Raw genomic sequence first — 19,745 nt, 5'->3', positions numbered from 1 at the left:
CGTCGCTTTTATTTTGAAGTCGTCAGACGGTCAGCTTTCCTCTTGATGTGTGTGTAAGTGATGACGCTGGCCGGGGGCGATGAGAGAATGAGGAGGTGTGAGGGGGTTGTTGAGGTGGCCACCAACCCGCTGTGTTTACTGTCGTGGCAGCAGGTAAAACCGGTCCGTAGGCTAAACTCTCCGGCGCTAAAAGTCGATCGATGCTCGAATTAAAAGCACTGTGGTCGAACGTCGATGGAAGCTTTGATTACAATGAATAAACAGCGCCTCCCGCGGGTTATTGAGTGGCCTTTGGCGTTGACACTGCATAATAATGTCTCCTCTCTGTTGTACCTGCTGAAGCTGGCTGATGGAAATCTCAGTTGATATAATAGGATTATTTTTTTTTTATTCTGGTAGAATAAAAGAAAATCCCAGTGAAAGGACACACTGTCACCTCCCAGGACTTACATTCATGAAAGGAGATACTGACATCGACGGGATATTTCAGTGACTGCCTCATCAGTTCACGATCCTGTTGCAGTTCCTCCTTGTAGGTCTTCTCGACTCACTGGAACTTTTTTCACTCCTCAGACTCCAGCAAAAAGTGTGTGTGATGGCTGGTGGTAGCTCTCTTGCTCAGGGACAAGGCTTCCCTCCCCCCCCCCCCCCCCACACACACACACACATACACACACTGCCATCCCTACTACCCTCCTGTGTAGGAACACACACAGACTTCACAAACTCAAGACCCCCTTCACCCTTCTTCACCCTCCCTCCCCATCTTTCATTCCCCCCAACCCCCAAACTTTCCTTTGTCCCCCCTGGCTTTGTGCACTAATTAACTACAGTTCAGTTCCCAGCAGGCTTGGGTCAGCCCACACTACTGCAACCAGTAACGGAACAGCTCTCTTTAACCGGCAGTTCAGTCATTATGTGGAGGTCATGTAGATAATGACGTGACAGAGCAGCAATCGACAACTGCTTCTGCTGTGTGGTGTTATTTTTATTTGTTGAATATCCCTCAGTGACTCGCTTGTTTGTGTGTGTTTTCTAAGAGGGTCCTGAGAGAATAAAGAGTGTTTTGGACCAAATTTACAAATCTGCTCCTGAATTAATCCCTTCAACAGTCCTTGATTTCCCCCAGTATCTTAAAGTGTACATACCAGGAGGGAATTTCAGCTTAATGGTTCGACAGAATTCAATATCTTTGCTGTTTATTTTTTATTACTGTAAAATATCCTGACAAGCCACCACTTGACAACACTGGAATTGCAGTGCATTTACTGTGTTGTTGGGGATTGGTTCAGATTGCATCTCTTGACCACAGAAGGGCCCGAAGCAGTCATGCTTCAACTTCATCCATGGTGCATCTTGACCCCCTCTACCGTGAATGAACTAGCAGTCAAACCCCAAACTCTACAGCTGCTGACTGGACTGCTTCAGTTGCTGTAGCGACTGGTGGAATAAAGAATCACTGCTCCGAAGAGTCCTCTCATCTGGTTATCAGTTCCTGGGCCCAGGGGGAAACATACATATTTCACAGAGCATGGAGAGGGGACATGAAGAGCCAAGGATGAGGTGGAGGAGGGAATGAAAACCAGCTCTGTGGGACAGCGGTGTTAAGCTGACAAGAAGGGCTGACAGAACAGCTCCACTAAGCCAGACGGTCTCCTGCTTGAGAACTACTTGTGAATTATGGAATCTGTTCAGCAGCCCATATAAACATGCAGGAGCTCATAGAACTTGTGTGCATGGAGAGCTTGTGTAGCATTAATATTACATGAATGCATTCATTTTGTATTGCTTGTTTTAGACTTATACATTTGTGTTCATGCTTCTGATTTTGAATAATATCCTTGCAGGGGGCCAATGGGTGTGATAAGTGGAGCCCATGATCTGCTACTGTTGATTCTAACTGCAATGTATTTCGCGAAAATGCATGCATGAAATCCTACATTAGCTGTTCAAATTAAGTTTAATTTTGAAATAAAACTTGAACTTTTAATCAATTTTCTTCACATGTGCTACGATCATATTTTCTCTACGATTGCCCTCCAATGACGATTGATAAAGTTTTAGGTGATATGACTACATGTATGTGAACTTGTTCTGGAGGAAAAAATCTGTCTTCTACATTTCTTTTTTTGTAAACCAAATGAAGTAGGGAACATTTTAGCTTCATCCCTGTCACGCCTGTCAAACGTAGCCCCGCATGACTAGTTCACCAGTGTGGCATCAGTGTGCTCAGGCTGCTTCTCCCGCACATGTGAATATCCAGGAACACCCTTGAAGATTCCGCAGCACAGCCACTCACCAGCCACAACTGTATTTTATTTTAAACCGTTAATTAATTTCTCTTCCCTTTAGTATACATTTCCAGTTCTCATGTCAAGCGGCCCCTTTTATGACAAGAACTGGACTTTATAAAAGCAGGAAAAGTAAGGCTATAAATAACCTCAATGATTGCTTTATTTCATTAAGTGTCCCAGTGAGCCATGTGAGCTGAACATGCACGATACAAGAGCTCTGGACCAGGCTCAACCATATGTAATTCATGTTATTCATTCCACCTGGGCTTCTCTGGCTTTGAAAAGCCAAAACATCTGCCGTGAATATGGCTTGATATTTGTAACATCCACAGTTGTACATATTTCCTGGAAGAGTCTCCAGGTGGCGTAGTAGCTTAGCCCTCTCTCAGTGAGAGATTACCTCTGTCCCTCTTCGGTCTGTTAATGTTAACACGCAAAAACAAACAAAACAAATGTAATTTATGTTGATTATATTGATGTTTCTAGTTTATGTATCTGGTTTGAGGGCAAAAACTTTGAAGACCAACAAACTGAGCTCAGCATGACAGGAACATAAGGAAAGAGGAAAGAAAGGAACAGTTGGAGAAAGTCGTAATGAAATACAAATCTTTTGGCTCTTCTTAAAATAACCCGTGCCCACCTGCCTTGCAACAGTTTGCAGTGTGCTAATAGAGTAGGCAATGCTAGGTTAGGAAGGAGATAAGTTTATCCTGATTGATCTACACATTATATAAGACTGTGCTCCAACCCATGGCACCAACCACATCATCAAGTTTGCGGATGATACGACTGTGGTGGGCCTCATCACTAATGAGGATGAGGCCGACTGCAGGAAGGAGGTGAGTTTATTGAGCCAGTGGTGCAAGGACAACAGTTTCTTCCTCAGTGTGGGGAAGACCAAAAAGATTGAGGTTAAATTCAGGAGAGGTCACCCCCTCCACAGCAGCACCATTACTGGTCAGCTGTGGATGCGGTGACCAGCACCAAGTTCCTTGGCTGCACATCTCTGAGGACCTCTCCTGGACGGCAACACTACATCACTGGTGAGAAACACTCAGACACACCTCTACTTCCTCTGCAAACTGAGGAGAGCACATGTTACACCCCCCCCCATTATGTGCTCCTTCTACCGGGGCATCATCCGCTGTATCACTGCATGGTATGAAGGCTCCACTCCCTCCTGCAGGAAGACCCTGCAATGCATAGTGAGTACAGCCAGCAAGATCACTGGAGACCCTCTGCCCTCCCTCACAGACATTTTCCAGGAAGGGAGAAACTTTTTTTTCGATTCCTCTGTATGTCTGACATAGAGAGATTGACAATGAAAACTCTTTGAGTCTTTGAATCTTAAAAAAAGATTGTGTCATTTCAAGACAGTTTATGCATATTTTATGGTACAACTTCTGGGCCGCAAGGTGTGAGGGCTATGTGCTCATAGCTTCTTTCCCAGAGGAGCCTCAGTAGTTTTTGACAATCCAACACATTGTCGGATGATAAGTGAGGGAGTGCTTTAAGCTACTAACTAGCATTATGTGGGCCTGTTGTAACGCATTTCAATATTTAGCCAATAGAAATTGTCTTCACTGAACATAAATATGGCCACAAAATAACTCTAATGATGTTCTGTAACTGCTTAATGAGTACATTAGCCAAATGCTGGTTAACACATTTGCCATTTCAAATTCATAAGGTCATCCCATTTTAGAAACTGTAGTTAATGCAGCAGTCACAAACCAGAGAGTAGGACTCGCAACAAAACTGAATCAAACAAACAAGAAGCTTGCAAGGGTTTTAAGCGGCAAGGTCTAAGAGGTCAGACGTCAGCTGTGTGTGTATGTGATTTTTTTTTGGGGGGGGGGGTGAAGACACTGAACTGAATCATTTACTGAAAAATTACAGTATTTTACTAGCTGAGCTGTCTCAGCTGTGAAAAGCAGTGAGCACTACAACATAACTTGGGACATACTGGCCAGAAGGACGAATGTGCAAAAAGTGTCCCTGGTCATCAACTATCACCTGCTGACAAACAAAAGAGCTACATCCACAGGATTGGCTGAGCTAGTTGTTTCAGGCAAAAGGGAGCAGCCATCAACATGATAACTGAGTATGACAAACAAACCCTGAAGGACACTGAGACTCTCTTACAACACAACCTTTGGGGAGATGGCCATGAGCATGACTGATCTTTTCTGGAAGAATCCACACATCTGTTGTCACGCTGTCATTTAAGAAGTTGAGCTATGTTTCAAAAATGTTATTATAAAATCTTTTTCTTCTTACGTAATCTTATACATCTTCTTATATATTTAAATGGAAGAACTTGTGTGTAAAGTGTGTCTTTAATTTGATCATTTTGACAACCGCTGATCTGATGGACATCACCATGTCTCAAGGGAGGGCAGCGGGTCCAGGGTCTGGCTGTCCCACGGAGATGGAAGTGCACCAGAGAGTACTTTTACAAGTGTAGTTTTTAACAGCGAAAACATGGAAAATCTTGTCAACGGTGAGGAATGAGATGAATTGACATCAAGCAGAGTTGTTTAACAATGAAGGTCTAGAATCTTTTACACAGTGGATATGACATGTACAGTAATTGCAGTGTAAAAATGCATTCTTTGTTGGGTGTTATACATGATGGTTGCCTGTCAGTAATTTCCGGAGTGAGTGGGGTAGTTGTCTAATGATGAGGACAGACACACATGGACAGTCTCAAGTACCCTTTTTGCCAGAACAGAGGAATAATTAGGGGGAGTTCCAAAACCATAATATTAAGGCTGGGCTTTAAAAAATGGTTATCGTACGAATTTTTGTTATAACAACTAAATTTGTTATGACAGGATGTTTGTCATTGAGTACCCATTTTAATACAGATTTAATTTTGCATTTATTATTTTTTCATTTTGCAGTATCATGGTTCAGTGTAAGCAATTGATTCTCCCCTCATTCCAATATCCTTCTTCTATGTCACGTGGGACCTGAAAACAGCAGTTTTGATCATAACTAATCAGGTAGGAGAGATAAACACACATAAGAGAAAACACACTTGGAAGTCATGGAATTATCTGCCAAAGAGCAACAGTACAAAGAAATTTAGACCAGCCATACTGAAGGGGGTTCAAGCACAGCTAGTCCCCCCCACCCCCCCCCAAAAAAAGAAAAAAAAGTAAAGCAACATTTTTGATTTTGCTCCCATTTTTCATGAGATCCAATGGTTTCTTCTCACAAATTTTGTAAACAAAATTAGTCAAATTAGTGTTAGTGTCCCTTTGTGCAGATAATCAATAACTGGACAAGTGTGGCATATCAGTATACTGATGAAACAGCAGGGTTATTGCTCTGATGTGCGCGTGCAGTTTTATCTTGAAAAGGGTACCTGCAGGTCCTGGGGTACTGAGGATCAGGCAGGTCATCAAAAAGAGTGGGAAAATGAACCAAGGACAAGAATTAACGTGAGAACAGTGCTGGCAAATCAGGTAGTTAAAACAAGAGTCCAACACAGAAATCTTCAGGGAACTGTTAACTGTTGGCTGTTATATATGTTATCATTGTATTTCGCACAGCTACAGTATGTTATAGCAAATGTGCTAGAATATTAGGGCATACACAGAAAATTTGCTCTGTCACATCACCAAAAACATCTAGATGATCTGTCTTCTTCAGGAGTGCAAATTTGAGAGAAGCAGAAAATGATCTGTCAACAAAGAGATGAAGTTACTGAGGGGTAACACTGACAGGTGATGGGGACACAATCAGGAGAAGATTTCCTCACAAAACTCTGCATATATTTGAATATCTGAATATCTCCTTCTTTGCTAACAAAACAAACAACCCCAAAAACAAGACACGAAATAGTGCTGGCATGGCGTTTGGCTTCATTGATTGGAAAAGTAATGATTCATGATTATGTCCTGACAGGGGGCTGCCTGTTGCATGACACTGAAGGGCAAAGACACTGCTGGGCTTTTCACAAACTACTGTCAGCCTATTGTTCAGTGTACATCTGATTGATTAAATGTGAATGGATGTTGGTTTGGGGAGCTGGATGTGTTTATTTGATGGAAACCTCAGAGTGTCTGCCACAGCTCCAGGTTGGTGGGAAATGGAGCTCCAGAAAACACCATCTGCACTTCCTCCGACTTCCAAACTTCACAGCTAATCAGTGGAAAGCTGTCAGTTATTTTATTGGAACTTGCATAATGGGGGGGGGAGTGGGGGCGGATTTCAACTGGAGATTTCAGGATTGCAGGTAATCTAAGCTGCAAATAAGTGGAGCTTACTGGTGTGATAATGAGCTCATCCATAGAGTGAGGCAATACACAGCAAAAAACTAATTAAGAACAATTCCATTTTAGTGGGCACAGACAGTTTTTCTACAGAAGTCTTTTTTCCTTCAGAATTATTCACAGGAGGCGTTATTGATGATTCGCCACATTCGGCAATTTTCCCACCATTCTCCTCCTCCATTATTCATCCTCCTCTTCTTTTAATCTCCTGTGAGCTGACTCAGAACTCCACTTCCATTTGCAGACTGTTCCCTCTCTCTGCCCATGTCTGTAGCATTGATTAAATGGACCCCGGTGGGCTAAGAATTACACCAGGGTCTATGAAATGGCATTTCAACCATGTTCTTCTATTACTGAGCAAAGTATTAGAATTTAGATAAACTGGGTCTTTGTTGATTTCTGGGTTTATTTTCCTGGTTCACATGGGGTCCATTTGCTACATTTTAACAATTACTGGCTTTGGCATGTTTGTTAATTTTTCTATGTTAGTATCCCTCACCAGCACGGAGTGCAGCCAATTGGGCTCCCGCAGGAAGGCGGAGGAGAGGAACAGGGAATAGTGGAGGCAGCGAATGAATACAGACAATTGTTTTTCATCAGCTGAGATGCTGCAGAGAGGGACACCATCAAACAGGACTGAGACAAATTTAATTTCTGAGGACTGAGAGTGAAAGACAGCACGTCTGCTGTTGGCGCCATGGGCTTTGTCTTGTAAACATGTTTGTTGTTTGTGAGCTCTGTCCTGGTTGATAATAGATGGTTGGCCCAAGCAAAGTTTCAAATTGAGAAATGGTTTCACATGTTAAACCAATGGAAGGTCAAAGCAAGGGTGTAAACAGATTAGATTTTGACCAGCACAAGTGACTAAATGCGCACGTTCTTGCCAGCAGGTCTGTCGTCCATACTTTTGTGGTCATGCTGCATGTACGAGGGAAACATGAAATCAGGTATCATTTTGAATCTATTAGCTCCACTTGTTAACCCTTTTAACACTTCATCATGACAGTTCACTCCTGGTGCTGTTGTCCTGTTTCCTTGATGGGTTATCAGAGACACCAGCAGCAGGTGGAGTAGCAAAGGATACTAGACACTTCTCTCTACCTGGGGAGCCTTGACTTTATTGTGATGAACTGACAGCACCTACCTCGTGGGTTATGGACCAAAGAAAAGTACACCAGTGGTCTTAAAAAAAAAGGTAATTAATTAATGATATTCCCAAATTCCCTTCATTGGATATTATCTAAAGTTTTATAGATCACAGGAACACCTCAACAATGTTTATAAGATGCTTCCATTACAGGTCAGCTTTTCAAGTGCATGACACTTTATGAAACAAAAGAACATATTCTGTCACATTAGTCGTGAGTCGATTACATCAGCCAGCCAATGGTGACCCATGAAGTCCCGCGCAAACTCTACTGTTTTGCAACCTGATCAAAGAATTAAAGAAACAAATAATGAGGACTCCTATTATGTTTATAGAGCTGTTCTTTACCTTTTAGATTATTATTATCTTTGTCATTGTTGTTATTGTTATTATCATTATGGTGATTATTGTTTTTACTACAGGTCCTAGCCCTGACTGACACATGGATCTGCCCAGAAAACACACCTACACCAGCTGGAGCCTTTGTGTCCGCTACACTAAGTCATACACCTCGCTCTACTGGATGAGGTGATGGTACAGGCACGTTAATTCCAGACGGTTCGACTTATATCAAACTCTGAACAACAACCCAGCACTTCAATATTATCCTTTAAAAATTACAGCACCTATCAAAGCATATATTCTGGGTGTGTACCGTCCACCAGGGGGTAATCTGGATAGTTTTTTTTCTCAGAAAATGATATGTTACTCTCTGACATCCCTGATGATGGCACACTGATTGTCATGGGAGACATGAATATTCAAATTGAAAAGACACAGATGAATGACTTTCTGGCACTCCTCTCCTCTTTTGACCTCAAACTGGGTCTTTCTCCTCCTACTCACAAAAGTGGTAAAGTCCTTGACTTGGTACTGACTCATAAGGGTTAGGGTTGGATGAGGTGGGCGCTACCATGCCTGACCACACACATTTCTCTTCACTGTCTATTAATGAATCTTCAGAAACACTCTGTTCCTCTCTGGCATCCTCTCTGGACAAACTTGCCCCCTGGTGTTGAACCCAGCCAAGGAAAATCCACTAAGTCCACGGCTCTCTGAAGTTCTGAGAGAGCAAAGAGGGAGCAGAAAGAAAGAAATGGGTGTAAATCCCAAGAACCCACTGATTTGTCCTCCTACCAACAAAAACTCGCATCCTTCACTTCCCACCTACAGTCTGCAAAGGAAGCATTTTATCAGAACGAGATCTGTGCTGCTTCTGACACAAGAAAACTGTTTATGGTGCTCAACTCCTTACTCTCTCCTTCAGCCATTCAGTCCTCCACTGCATCAACTCTGGACATGTTTTCCTCCTTCTTCACTGAGAAGGTGGCCACACTCAGCAACCAATTCTTTGAGCCTGACCAGCTCACTCTGCTCCGATCCACTACTGATACCTCACTTTGCTCTTTTGTTCCTCTGAGCAAGCATGAGATCTCCAGACTTCTCCTGATCTCAAAACCTACAACCTGTCCTTTTGATCCAATACCTACCAATATCTTGCAGACCATCTTGCCCACAAACAAACCTCAAACCTACAATCACACATATGGTAAATTCCTCCTTGGAAACTGGTGTCTACCCCATTGCCTTTAAGCAAACTCAGGTCACCCTGCTCCTCAAAAAGCCCAATCTCAATTCAGCCCAGGTTGAAAATTACAGGTCGGTCTCACTTCTGCCATTCCTCTCCAAAATACTTGAGTACGCAGTCTTCAACCAAGATTCTGAGCATCTGCAGAACAACCTGATTGACTTTAGGCATGACCATGTCCACTGAAACTGCACTCCTGTTAGTAAAAGAGTCACAGCGACTGGTCAATCCTCTGTCACCTATATGGTCAATTTAAAGTATCCAAGTAGCCTCGTCCCCAATTGCATATCTTTGGACGGTGGGAAGAAGCCGGAGTACCTGGAGAGAACCCACACAGGTACAGGGAGAACATGCAGATTACACACAGAAAGATCCCGTGCCCGAGCCAGGACACTTTAACTTTCATTGATGCCTTCAAAGTTGTTCTAACAACTGCCCTCTAGGGCAGGTATAGGAGGAGGGCTGCCTGATCAATAACCAACCAGATCCACTCTTATTTATTCATTACCAGGAGCTCATTCATTCCTTCATTCTTGTGTACGTCATCATTGTGGCTTTGGCACATCCCGCCACTGCCCCAGCTGCCAGGCTTCTTTTCAGGCCCATGTTGAGTCTCTCTCATGTTGAGGCCTCCAGCCTTTACTCAATCAGGCCCCAGCCCTTCTCCACACAGGCCAGGAGGAGGGCCGTATCCACCTGCCCTCTCTCTTTCTGTTGTCTAGTGCAGCTAGTAGGACTTGTCAAGGGGCATTTACCTCACCACACTCCCACTCAGACTTCCAGTCCAACTCTCCTGTGATTCAGCCACATTGTGTCTTTTCTTTCCTGCACCATTTCAAGAACCTCATTGAAATTTGTAGGAAAGATTCATGCACCAGCTGTGATGAGCACTTCCTGTGTCTCAGAAGAGGTTTCACAACTCACGACAGAAAGAAATGAATTTCATTCACACATTTATTAAGATGTTCAGTGTGAAAATCACAGCCATATATCAATCTTGAAAATTTGGCAAAAAATTACTGATATTTCTAATTTTGAGGAAAAATGCAACAAACTTTATTTGTCAAATGGACTGACACAAAACAAGCTGAGTATGTTTTTGATGTCAATTTTATTGTCTTTAAACAAACATTGAAAAAAATCAAAAGAACAGGTCCATCCGAGCTGCTGCTCTCTCTCCTTCTTATGCCAGGTTTTCTCAGGTGACTCTAGCATGAGCTTTCCAGCTTCAGCCATCATTCGTTGTCCTTCTGTGATCGGACAGCCCAAACAGGCCGCTGCTGTGGGTGTGGCCCAACCTAAGCTTCTTCCTCCTGGAAGAAAATATTTGTCAAATAAGAAGTTTAATGGCAGAAAATGTATTTCTTCTTTACTGAAATGTATCATCTCTGAGTCTTTAAAGAGTGATGGAGGTGAGCCTACCTGTGCTGATCTCCAGCTTCTGCAGTCCTGATTCCTTTGGGGTGGGTGGGTGCACTCATCTCATCTTTAGAGCATTTTCTCTCCTTTCCCCTGATGTCATCACAGTTGCCACTGCTCCGAGGAGGGTCCTGTTTGCTCCTCTCGACAGGAGGAGGAGCCAGCTGAGGGAATCGGCTGGCCATGTAGGAAGGAAATATTATTTGGTTTGGCGCAAGATGTGTTTGATTTGAATGAAAAAGGTTAATCTAATAGTCTTTAAAATCTGATGTAGGTGAGCCTACCTGCGCTGATCATCATTTGCAGTCCTGATTCCTTTGGGGTGGGGGGGGTGCTCTCATCTCATCTTTAGACCGTGCCCTCTCCTTTCCCCTGATGTCACCCCTGTGGCCACAGCTAAGAGGAGGGTCCTGTTTGCTCCTCTTAGCAGGAGGAGGAGCCAGCTGATGAAATCGGCTGGCCATGTAAGAAGGAAATATTATTTTGTTGGGTGCAAGATGCGTTTCACTTTACTGAAAAAGTTTAATCTCTGTGTCTTTAAAGAGTGATGCAGGTGAGCCTACCTGTGCTGATCTCCAGGATCTGCAGTCCTGAGTGGATTGGGACCAGGACTGCGCTTCCTCTTCATCTCTTGGATGCCACTCTTCTGTCCACTCTTGTGGGGAAGGTGGTCCAGACTGCTTCTCTTCGCAAGAGAAGGACAAAGGTTCTCACGGACTGGGATGGCAGTCCTGGGGGGGGACTGCTGTGGAGCTGGCTGTGTCCTGATCTTAGCGATGGACATGATTTTGAAGCAGGACTGTGCACTGAAAGAAAAATCAAGTCATCCATTAGCCTTGAAAAAATAACATATACAGAATGGATTATGTTCAAATGAAGCAAATGGATCAGTTCTGTTTACTACATGGCCTGTGTGGCCTGCACCCGTCATCAACTCAATCCAAATGTAAAACTTATTACAAAAAACTTGCAGGATAAAATGTAGCAAGAGCTCATTCATAAATGTCCCAGACATTACACATAAATCCACAATCACAGAGATAAGGGAGGAATAGTTCATCAAATTCAGAGCTTGGACCTACTAGGAGCTGCTGGAGTGAAACTCCATCAGATGGCTCATGCTAATAAAGGGGTGCTCCTGAGCCTGACAGGGTGTCATCCGCTGGGACGGATCGAGCTGCAGCAGTCCTTTAATCATGTCCACGAACATTAACGTATCTGCTCTCCTTGTAGCCTGATCTTTATCCCGGTTGAAAACGTTTTTGTTGCGCTGAAAAATCAAAAGAGAGTTCAGATGGATCACTCAGCTCTCAGAGTAAATAGAAACATTATTGGGATTTATTGAGCGTGTAACACCTTTATTCATTTCTATTGAGGTCACTTACATTCAGGAGATCATCCAGGCTGCTAAACCAGATTGCCCTGGTCTCTTTCGACACAATCCCAGCATCTATTAGGATCTGTTCTTTTGACTGGGGGGCAGAGTTCAAAGTTATGTCAGGAGACACACCTAAAAACATTTATTTAATCCTCTCAAAATCCTCAGTCAAAACTAAACCACTGCTTTATGTGTGTCAGTGTAGAGCCTGCTTCTCTTCCTCTGATTGGATCTTAACTCCACATGTCTAAACTAGGCACCATGTACAGGCCAATTAGAGGTTGATTCTTTAGAAAAACCTATCAGGCGATGAAAAACAACCCTTATCTAGGATCTCTCAGGAAAAATGATGAGTAAGAGATGTTGTTTGTTCAAATATGAAGCACTAGAAGAAGTGTGTGGATTCGTAAGATTCAAGCATTACTGGAGAGTTCCATACCTTTAATGTCCAGGTGGTGGTGTGAAGGTCAGAGGATTTCTGGAAGAACTTTTCTGTCTTGCTTCCAGAAGCCAGAAGGTTCTCTGGGAGCTGACCCTGAGTCAACATGATGTACCTCAACTAAAGATACAACACAAAGAAAGTCTGTTTCAAACAATTCATTCATTTACATAAATAATTAAGTATGAATGTTTCAATGAAGCAGCTATATCTGTTGTCACATTCGTCATGTCACAAATTACCTCCAAGTTCCTATGAAAGACACATCATTCTGACATACCATTGGAGCAACATGCCACATGTTCCCACTCACTATTTAAATTATTTTATGTCAGTACTGAAATAGGAAATGAACATGTAACGAATGCAAAATGTATGTCTGTCACTTTGTTCTTCTTTTGGTTTGCAGTTTTTGACTGTATGAACAGTGAAAGAATGTAAAAAGTTTATTCACTCGTGTAAAGATAAAATATACTAAATATATACTTGACAGGTTCAATAAAATCTTGATCCAAGTTCAAAACAGAACAGACCTGATGTGCTACTCACCATGTCATATTCATTCCTTGCGTAGTAGAGAGGGACACCAAGGTAAAGAGCAGCAGCGGTGCAGCCGAGAGACCACATGTCTATGGCCTCGTTAAACGGAGCTCCCAGCAGGATCTCTGGAGACCTGAGAGAGCATCAACAGTTAAGTTTCAGCCACCAAGACAATACTGAGAGATCAAATATGGTTGCAGTTACTCACCGGTATGGCCGGGTCTGAATATATGAGCCCACCTTGGCAGCAGACACCTCAAAGGCCAGGCCCAAATCAATAACCTTGAGTCTGTAGGGCTCATTCCGACCGACCAACATAATATTATCTAATTTGAGGTCTGCATGGATGATTCCAATAGACCTCAGGTGATGAAGAGCATTTGCTATCTGAAAAGTTAAAGAACAAGGTCAAAAAGTATTTAATCAGAAATCTCTTTTCTGAACTTCATTACTTGCAGAACTTGACATGATAGAAGATACCTGAGAGACGAGAGGCCGTATCTCTTCCAGTAGGAGAGGTTTGTTCTGTCTCTCATGCATGAATTGCTGAAGACTCTGATCAAGATGCTCAAACTCAAGGCATATGTGTCCATTGTTGTTGAAATGGCCATACCATTTTACAAGACTGCTCTTCTCTGAGTGCAGGCTGCTAATTTTCTTCAAGGCTGCAATCTGAAAATTTATGAGAATAAGATTTTGAAATGTCACAAAGGAAGCGGTACACTGGTGCAGTGGTTAGCACTAGACTTATGCCCCAAAGTATTATCACAAGTGTGGATGCTGAGAATCCTCAGGTTGCCTTCTTACCTCTTGAAGGGCCATTCTAGCAAAATATCCCTCATTCTTAATCATTTTGATGGCCACTGTCTTCTGACTTCTGTCACTGTTTACATCTGTCTTAATACATTTGGCGACGAGACCAAAGGAGCCTTGTCCAAGGTGGGACACCACCTGGTAGGTGGAAGTCTTGGAGCGTAGCCAGCGAGTCATGGGCTGACCATGGTGAACTGAAGAAAACATGTTTTTACACTGATGACTTTCTGGGTGACAACTGATTCTGGTGGCTGATATGGGTGAAATGTTTTTACTGATGAAGCTGATTTCTTTTATATGGGATTTGATGTCACTGACACATGTATAAATTCCGTGCTCTGTGATCTCTAAGAAACCAGTTTCTTTGTTCTTACTTTGATCTGTCTTTGATCTCAAGCTGGATTGGAAGACTATCGATCTGCTCCAAAGAGGTTCTGGCAAACCATTCATCACCTCAGACGGGGATACAGCAACTTGCTCACACTGTTTACGGTGGTGGGCTGCTGACTTCAAATGGAGAGATAGTTGGACAATGCAGTACTTTGAGGAACTCCTCAATCCCACCAACACGTATTCCATGGAGGAAACAGAACCGGGGGAAGACTTCATCTCCAAGGTAGTGGTCGCCAAGGCAGTGAAACAACTGTGCAGAGCTCTGGGGGTGGATGAGATCTGCCCTGGGGACCTCAAGGCTCTGGACGTTGTAGGGCTGTCTTGGTTGACTCATCTCTGCAACATTGCATGGACATTGGGGAGCAGTGCCTTTGAAGTGGCAGATTGAGGTGGTGGTCCCCATTTTTAAGAAAGGGGACCACCACCTCAATCTGCCACTCCAGGTACTGGAGTGTCATGGTTGATAGTTGAATCTCAGATTGAGAAGATTGGATCAGCTCTTTACTCCCGCTATGGTGCGGGAAGGGGCATTGGGCTAATCCACCAATCCACATCTGCTTTGTGGATTTAGAGAAGGCTTATGACCATGTTCCCAGGGGCGTCCTGTATTTGTGTTTGTGTGTGTGTGTGTGTGTGTGTCTGTGTGTGTGTGTGTGTGTGTGGGGGTACTCTATGAGTATGGGGAGGATAGCCCCGTGCAAAGGGCCTTTCAGTCTCTGTACCGAGGGAGTGAGTTCACATTGCTGGCAGTAAGTCAGACTTGTTCCCAGTGAGGTTTGGACTCCACCAAGGCTGCCGTTTGTCAGGTTGTTGAGTTTGGTGGTGGAAGTATGTCGTCTCTGTTTTTTGTAGATGACGTGGTCCTCTTATCTCCATCAAACAACGACCTCTCGCTCCTGCTGGGGCAGTTTGCAGCTGAGTGTGAAACAGTTGGGATGAGAATCAGCACCTGCAAGTCTGAGACGTTTGTCCTCAAGACCGGTCCAGAAAACAATGGACTGCCCACTCTGGGTCAGGGCAGAGGTCCTGCCTCAGGTGGAAGAGTTTAAGTAGCTCAGGATCTTGTTCACAAGTGATGGAGGAGGATGGATGGAGCGGGAGATTGGCAGGTGGACTGGGGCGACGTCTGCAATCATGCGAGAGCTAAACCAGCCCGTTGTGGTGAAGAGAGAGCTATGCCAAAAAATGAAGCCCTCAATTTACCTGTCGATCTAGGTTCCTACCCTCACCTATGGTCATAACCAGTAAAGATCGAAAGAACGAGATCGCAGGTTCAAGTGGCCAAAACAAGGTTCCTACACAGGGTGGCTGGGCTCTCCCTTAGAGATAGGGTGAAAAGCTTGGACATCTGGTGAAAGTGGCTAGGGAGAGGATGGTCTATATACAGTATATATATATATATGTATATATATATACACATATATATGTATATATATATACATATATATACTATGGCATACCATTCAGGAAATTAATCTTTGAATATATTGAGTGAACCTCTGAATATATTGAATGAAATTCTGAATACATATATGAAACTCTGAATATATATACGAAACTCTGAATATATTGAAATAAACTCTGAATATATATATGAAAATCTGAATATATTGAATGAAACTGTGAATATATATATGAAACTCTGAATATATTGAATGAAACTTTGAATATATATATATAATGAATCCTGAATATATGGAGTGAAACTCTGAATATATTGAATGAAACTCTGAATATATGGAATGAAACTTTGAATATATGGAATGAAACTCTGAATATATTGAATGAAACTTTTAATATATGGAATGAAACTCTGAATATATATATTCAGAGTTTCATTCCATATATTCAGATTTTCATTCAATATATTCAGAGTTTCATATATATATATATATTCACAGTTTCATTCAATATATTCACAGTTTCATTCAATATATTCACAGTTTCATATATATATATTCACAGTTTCATTCAATATATTCACAGTTTCATTCAATATATTCACAGTTTCATTCAATATATTCACAGTTTCATATATATATATATTCACAGTTTCATTCAATATATTCAAGGTTTCGGCAAATCTCATTTGCATTTGTCTGTCTGTCCACAGTCCGCTGTGTCAGTAACGTGTCCAAAGCTGACAATGTGTCGCCGATCATCAAATATGTTCAGTACTAAACTTACGTTCAGCCTGCATTGGTCTATGAATGTGGGCGATTCTTACTGTATATGAACAATATATGAAGAGCTACCCTTTCAGTTCACGAAATCCCTGCAGCCGCAGCAGCTTCTCCAGTCCAGAAGTGCCGCGTCAGAGCGCAGTGCCATTACGCACGGCCGATCACTGTTTTACCTTCATTGAACCACCTGAAAACTATATCGAGCTAACCATACAGATCTAAATACGATCACTGTTTAACCTTCATTGAACCACCTGAAAACTATATCGAGCGAACCATACAGATCTAAATACGATCACTGTTTTACCTTCATTGAACCACCTGAAAACTATATCGAGCGAACCATACAGATCTAAATACGATCACTGTTTTACCTTCATTGAACCACCTGAAAACTATATCGAGCTAACCATACAGATCTAAATACGATCACTGTTTTATATATATGTTTTATATATATATATATATATATATATATATATATATATATATATATATATATATATATTAATATTTTTTATATTTTTGGTGCTTTCAAGAAAGACAGTTCAACCACTGCTTTTGTGCAATTAACTGCTTATTTTTATTTTGAACTTGAGCATTGCAAAAACAAAGTAAGAAAACAAACTAACATTTCAACTGCTCCTCTGTGCCAAAAGTCTGTAATTGTGTGTAAGTGTGACCAGCTCAAAATTGCCATCGAAACTGTAAAGTCTACATAGACACATAACAGCAAAAGCCAACTTGGCAAATGTGAGGGCAAGAGACAAACTGCAAGAGACTAAAAGCTGCATAGTAACATCAGTATAATCACCATAAGTAAGCCCGCATCAGTCAGTCTGAAAACAAGCTAAAAACATTCTCTTTGGGCTAAAATATGTACGTTTTTATAAAACAACACTTTTTTTGTGCGCTGTCACAACTGTCACGAAGGTTGAACATACTGGACAGTATAATACTAACTAGCCTGACAGAGAAACACTCTGTTTATTTTTTTGTTGCCTCTTCAAAAATCACGTCACCTGAAGAAAATGTGACAGTGTCGGTGTTCTGAAACAGACGGATCTGCGATTTTTAGGGGGTAGACCTGTCTCAAACTGTGGCCATTTTATTCATGGGAATTTCAAGGCCGGTCTCGATCTCTTCGTTGTCCTTTTAAAAAGAAAAGAAAAGGGAATTATTGTCTTTCATGGTTTACATTTGACCTTAATTTTGTCTGTACAGTACATCTTCATGTTTAATTCGTATCTTGACTGTGTTATGTTGCATAAAATAAAAGAACCAGTTTACCCACAGCCATTTGTTCATCTTTTCCTTGACAGTGCTATCGACGCTTTCATTATTCTTAAAGGGAAATTCCAGCGTAAATTTAACCCAGGGTCTAACACATCATGAGTCTGAGTTTAAAAAAGCTTCCGATATCCACAAATCATGATCACAACAAGCATAATACTTCATTAACAGCACAAATAGGGTAAATAGTTTGTATTAAAAAAAAAAACCTCTCATACTTTTCTCCAGCTGCTTCTGAGTAACAGTGTGTTCATGGTAACTCGAAACTCTGAGCAGTGAACAATGTAAACTTCCGGTTGAAAAACCAACCAGAACGTTCGATGGCTCATATTATGTACTGGCACCTAATTTTATTGTTGATGAAATATGGTGTCCCAAAATGCCAGGTTACAAAAATATGTAGTAGTGGTGCGTACGCCTGAAGCAGCCGGAGAGGAGAAGGTGGGTTCTGTTCTCGTCTTTTAAAAATACAAACAGGCAACGTGTTCTACTCGGACTCACAGTGTGTTTCACCCTGGATAAAAATTATGCCAGCTTGAAAAAACATCTACTGGCAGTGAGTAGCGCTGGAGCAATCTTACATTACCGACCCCACACGCTTTGAAGAGGTCCTCTTCTTTCTCTCCGAGGTATACAACAATGGCAGCTCCTCTCCACATTTCAACTGTGTGGGTGTCAGGATAAAGTATTCAAATGAGGCCAATCTGCAGTATGTCGAACTGCCCATTGCGCATTGAGGTAAACTCTCACTATTTATCATACCTCAAGAAGTTGGTCCTTCCTTTGCCTGATCCTTACTCCTCTTGATGAAACCACACCCATTAGTTTCTTGGTGCACTGATCAAGTTTGGCCATGAAAGTCGCCTCCAGGTTTACCATAATTCTTCTTTTGAACTCATCATTTATCTGTGAAACATAACATGAACAAATTAGCGACAGTATTTCCAGTAACATTAATGGGGGCCACATTATTAGAGTGAGTAAGTGAGTGAGAATTTGGAGAACATGCACAAGTCATCTTCAGCACATCGTCTTTAAAGTCTTGCAGTGTGCGAGGAGTGTGTTTTCTGCTTTTGTGGGAGCCAAATGTGCAATGGATATTGGTGCTAAAGTCACAGTTTTTAAACACACGTACCACAGTCTCGTGTTTTTTCAAATGGTGACTGAGGTGGACAAAGAACTCTCCCTCCGATGAGACTGCACTCGTGCAACAACACTGGCAAGTGACACCTTGCTGAGCTTCACGGGAGGGATTTCTTGATAAATGTGATCTCAGGCTTTATGTTCTGAATGAACAAAACCAGTGCTGGTGAATGCATGGCAGACTCACAACCCATCCTTCAAAACAATGACACATTTAACAAAATGTAAATCTGATTAAAGTCATTTAAGTTTACATCATTGCATTTACACGACTAAAATTTCCACCTCCAGATTTTAAACAGGTTGACAAAATTAAATGAAGAATTTACTCACCACTTTGCTTCTGATTGGCCCCTCTCAACTTAAATGTCACCCGGCGTCAACTCCCGTTCTGCTAGCTCTGGCTATGCTGCTCTGCCCGCTGCTATCGCTGCTATCCGCTGCTATCCGCTGCTATCCGCTGCTGCTGCTGCTATCTACTGCAGTCTGCTGCTGCTGCTATCTGCTGCTGCTGCTATCTACTGCAGTCTGCTGCTGCTGCTATCTGCTGCTGCTGCTATCTGCTGCAGCCTGCTGCTGCTATCTGCTGCAGCCTGCTGCTACTGCTGCTGCTGCTATCTGCTGCAGCCTGCTGCTGCTGCTATCTGCTGCAGCCTGCTGCTGCTATCTGCTGCAGCCTGCTGCTACTGCTGCTGCTGCTATCTACTGCAGTCTGCTGCTGCTGCTATCTGCTGCTGCTGCTATCTGCTGCAGCCTGCTGCTACTGCTGCTGCTGCTATCTGCTGCAGCCTGCTGCTGCTGCTGCTATCTGCTGCAGCCTGCTGCTGCTGCT

At 42.5% G+C, this 19,745-nt stretch overlaps 1 protein-coding gene and 1 long non-coding RNA gene across 5 annotated transcripts; both read right to left on the bottom strand.

The window, feature by feature from the left end:
- Positions 1–10,413: 10,413 nt before the first annotated feature.
- On the bottom strand, positions 10,414–14,257 carry LOC147261250 (homeodomain-interacting protein kinase 1-like). Its single transcript, XM_086204882.1, has 11 exons — positions 13,896–14,257; positions 13,569–13,760; positions 13,297–13,475; positions 13,098–13,221; positions 12,549–12,668; positions 12,117–12,203; positions 11,814–12,001; positions 11,295–11,537; positions 11,016–11,187; positions 10,735–10,908; positions 10,414–10,625 (listed from the first exon to the last, which is right to left on the bottom strand). The coding sequence occupies exons 1-9, from the start codon at positions 14,106–14,108 to the stop codon at positions 11,028–11,030; spliced, it is 1,506 nt and encodes a 501-aa protein (XP_086061008.1). The 5' UTR covers positions 14,109–14,257; the 3' UTR covers positions 10,414–10,625; positions 10,735–10,908; positions 11,016–11,027.
- Positions 14,258–17,130: 2,873 nt separating this feature from the next.
- On the bottom strand, positions 17,131–19,301 carry LOC147261249 (uncharacterized). Of its 4 annotated transcripts, none has more exons than XR_015116092.1 (4): positions 19,247–19,301; positions 18,906–19,108; positions 18,533–18,676; positions 17,131–18,434 (listed from the first exon to the last, which is right to left on the bottom strand). It is a non-coding gene; the product is annotated as an uncharacterized LOC147261249 (long non-coding RNA). The 4 variants fall into 4 exon arrangements; XR_015116093.1 differs by having other exon boundaries at positions 18,906–19,056; positions 19,247–19,297; XR_015116091.1 differs by lacking the exon at positions 19,247–19,301 and having other exon boundaries at positions 17,131–17,629; positions 18,361–18,434; positions 18,906–19,229.
- Between the last annotated feature and the right edge of the window lie 444 nt (positions 19,302–19,745).

This window comes from Aulostomus chinensis, chromosome 5 (assembly GCF_037954235.1).
Source record: "Aulostomus chinensis isolate RoL2024-O1b breed Wild chromosome 5, RoL_Achi_v1.0, whole genome shotgun sequence".
Classification (NCBI taxonomy): domain Eukaryota; kingdom Metazoa; phylum Chordata; class Actinopteri; order Syngnathiformes; family Aulostomidae; genus Aulostomus; species Aulostomus chinensis.
This window is presented reverse-complemented; position numbering and strand designations above follow the sequence as displayed.

Bases quoted from the DNA above. Each gene is read 5' to 3' on its own strand.
- LOC147261250 (XM_086204882.1), bottom strand. From the start codon at position 14,108: ATGTTTTCTTCAGTTCACCATGGTCAGCCCATGACTCGCTGGCTACGC. The intron at 13,222-13,296 runs GTGAGTAACTGC...ATGCTCTCTCAG, and splicing joins ATTCAGACCCGGCCATACCG to GTCTCCAGAGATCCTGCTGG. The intron at 11,188-11,294 runs GTAGGCTCACCT...TTACATGGCCAG, and splicing joins GATCCTGGAGATCAGCACAG to CCGATTTCATCAGCTGGCTC.